Here is a 3,458-nt window from a genome sequence, read left to right on the forward strand (position 1 = left end):
TATACTTCTTAAAGTCATGTATCATGCATAGGAACGTTGACGCCTGCAAGGCTCTGGTTTAACTTTTTGCTAAATGATATTTTACCTCAAATGTAAATGTGGTAATTAAATCACTGTCCATATAACTACAGTATATTACATTGGTTGTTTCTGATTATTGTATATATTATTTTGTGTATTTTATAGTGGTGTGTTTTATATACTTAAACACAATTTCCATCTTTGATAATAAATTATGTTATGATATCTTATATTTACTTTTTTCTCACCAGATCCCATGAATACAGTAATGTGTTTGGTGAAAATTCATTTTCAGGAACTTTCACACAATATGCTGCTAAGTATTTCAAAAGGTAAAGTAAGTTATTTACTATTTACAATTTTAAATTTAATTTTTGAAGATAATATGTTATTTTCCTACTGCTAGATTGGCCTTTATTTGTATGTGTTGTAGGAGTAATATTAATAATTGCTTTCTATTTATGATTTTTAATTTGTAGTGATGCTGTCAGGAGAGCCACTTGATAGTTTTTATAACTTTTTGGCAATCTATGGAAGGCAGCATCATGTTTTGTTTTTATGTTATTCAAGAAATTAAAATGAATTTGAAATTAAAGAAATTTAAAAATTATTAATAACAGGTTGTTGGTGAGGAAAGAAAATTAACATTTCCTAATGTGTTTGCCAACCATTCTTATATAAATATAGTCATTTATATTATTTTATTTATTTTTATGCATATTTTATATGTGATATTTACAGTGATGTGAAATCATGTATCTTAGATGGGGAAGTGATTGCCTATAATCCTGAAACAAAAGCATTTATGTAAGTTACAGTGTATTCTTCTGTTTTTTCAAATTGACGATATTAATTTAGACCTTTGTTCAATCAAAATAGAGTTCATAATCATGCAGTTGCTTGAGGGAGAGATTCTGTTGTTATCTTTACATACCTGGGCCCAGCCACTGAGAGGAAAAAGGGGAAAGATCCCAGGGCCCAAGCTTACCAGGGAACCCATAAAAATAATAATAAATACTATCATGGGCCCTCAATTATGGCATGGGTCCCCTAATAATGGGCCCCTCCAGATTGTCAGGGCCCCCCCCCCCAAAAAAAAAAAAAAAAAAAAAAATTGGTTGCACCTTTGACACAATCTTTCTCATAAATGAGACCCACACCAACCCTTGCGCTTGTTACAGTTTTCCCTCGTGCCAGCCCTGCCTGGGCCAAGAATACAGGATTCAGTCAGATTCACTGAAATATGCAATTATATGAATAGTTTTCTGTGCTTAATTTCACTTTATACATCTTATTTTAAAAAATGCAATTTTCGTGTCATGCTTGTTGAAATACAAACTTGCAGCTACTTTTTTATTCAGAAATGTTTAGGAGATTAATGATGTCTTCTAAAAGCATTTAATAACAGATATTTTTTCCTTAATTTCTGTTAGGTCAAAAGGAGAAAATTTTGATGTTAAATCAATGAGAGACACAGGTATATATACACAACATAGTAATTTAAGGCAAAAATCGTCATTGCTAAAAGAGTGGATGAAAATGGAAGAAAACTATTCATGCATATTTTGTAATATGAAGTAGATATTCTTATGAGGGGATCCTTGATTGTGTTAACCTTTTTTTCTCTAATGTTTTTATGGTGCATTTATATATTGTTATATAGTCTTTAGTGCTTAACTGATAACCAGTTGTCTGTTGTGGCAATCCATATAAATAGTATATACTGTAAGTTCAATTATCTTCTTATTTCCCAGAGATACTACTACTGCATGATTTCAAATATAGCAGTATTAAATTCCACCTTCAAAAAACTCAGAGAAAAAGTGATATGGAATTAATTGTTTTTTTTCTTTTCCAGATCTTCAAGTATGTTTCATTGTATTTGACATTCTGTTGCTGAACGGGCAAAAGCTTGCCAACAAACCTTTTAGAGAACGGTTTAATTTTATTCCTAAGTAAGAAACATTAAATTTCAGTATCATACTTTAGTGATTTTTGCTATACAGTTGAACTTGACTAAGTCAAATCCAAAATGGCATTGAAAAGTTGTTTACGACTACGATAGAATTACTTACAGATTGTTAATTAATGGAAAACACAACAATTGGCATGTAAAATAAGATAGACTTAGAAATGAATTCAGTTATTTAACGTCGACTTATGCAAGTTTAAACTGTATTATAATTGTAATGTACATACCATCCCTGTATTCTTAGCTCAAATCTCTAACATTGTTGGATATCATTTCTAAAGAGAACTCATTCATACAGTCGAATGATTCTGATTACAGAAAATAGATTAATGTCAATAGTTTATATATTGTGTATCACCAGAATTTACATAATTAACATTTTAGATTGGCTCAATATACAAAGTAATTTGTAATAATAAAAAAAAATGATGAATGAGAATGATGACGATGTATGTATTATATTTTTTGTGTGTGCTTGCCGTAGCATGCTACAATAATTTTAATGTCTCTTCCAGAGTGTTTACACCAAAGGAGGGACGTCTTGAGATAGTACAAAGACAAGCTGCATCAACTAAGTAAGTTAATCCAAGTATGTATAAAGATGTTTTGAGTGCCCGATACATTTCCAAATTACCTATCATGTAAATGCGTTATGTATGCAGATGATACAACAATATTATGTAGTTCATCTGACCCAATTATACTTCAAAATAAACTTAGCTCAAATTTCAATAAAATAACTCAATGGTTTCATGATAATCAACTTACTTTAAATATAAAAAAAAACAAAGCTTATGGTTTTCACTACTATTTATGCCAGTTCTAGGTTTAAAAATATTTCTGTATCGTATAATGATGACATTATTGAGAGAGTTAATTCTTATAAGTATTTAGGTGTAAACTTTGATCCCCAATTAAACTGGAAAGACCATATTGACAGCCTCTCTTCAAAGATTTCAAAACGAATTGGAATAATCTGTCGTGTGAAATACTACCTTCCATCGCACACTCTCAATATGTTGGCAAATGCACTAGTTATCCCCTTATTTGATTATTGTTGTTGTGTATGGTCTAATTGTAAAGTTGAATTTTCAGACTTTCTACAAGTTTTATTAAATAGATTAGGTAGAATATTATTATCAGTTGATATCAAGACTCCTGTTAGTAATATTTTAAATTCCCTTGGATGGAGCAGACTCAATAATAGATGGAATGAACAAATTCTTATAATGTTATTTAAGTGTCTAAAAGGAAATGCTCCATCATATTTGTCAAGCAAATTTATTTATACTGAAGAAAGCCATAATCAATGTACACGAAGTCAAAGTAATAATAATTTAGTAGTACCTAAATGGAATACTTCACAAGGTAAAAGAACATTTAATTACAGATCAACCAAATTATGGAATTCTCTACCTAATAATATGAAAACTGACCTCCAAGATATGACAATTTCCACATTCAA

The 3,458-nt window shown here is 30.0% G+C and overlaps 1 protein-coding gene across 4 annotated transcripts in view; it reads left to right on the forward strand.

Annotated features, from left to right (window-relative positions):
* The window catches only part of LOC117125467 (DNA ligase 4-like), a 28,373-nt gene that overhangs the window by 11,875 nt on the left and 13,040 nt on the right, over window positions 1–3,458 (forward strand). For all 4 annotated transcript variants that reach the window (XM_033271963.1, XM_033271966.1, XM_033271967.1 and 1 more), the window contains exons 10-14: window positions 273–353; window positions 763–828; window positions 1,455–1,498; window positions 1,880–1,976; window positions 2,509–2,568. In XM_033271963.1, the coding sequence (XP_033127854.1) occupies window positions 273–353; window positions 763–828; window positions 1,455–1,498; window positions 1,880–1,976; window positions 2,509–2,568 (348 nt within the window). The remainder of the gene's footprint in view (window positions 1–272; window positions 354–762; window positions 829–1,454; window positions 1,499–1,879; window positions 1,977–2,508; window positions 2,569–3,458) is intronic.

Source organism: Anneissia japonica, unplaced genomic scaffold, assembly GCF_011630105.1.
Source record: "Anneissia japonica isolate Jap-2015-1 unplaced genomic scaffold, ASM1163010v1 scaffold1467_len401143_cov160, whole genome shotgun sequence".
Classification (NCBI taxonomy): domain Eukaryota; kingdom Metazoa; phylum Echinodermata; class Crinoidea; order Comatulida; family Comatulidae; genus Anneissia; species Anneissia japonica.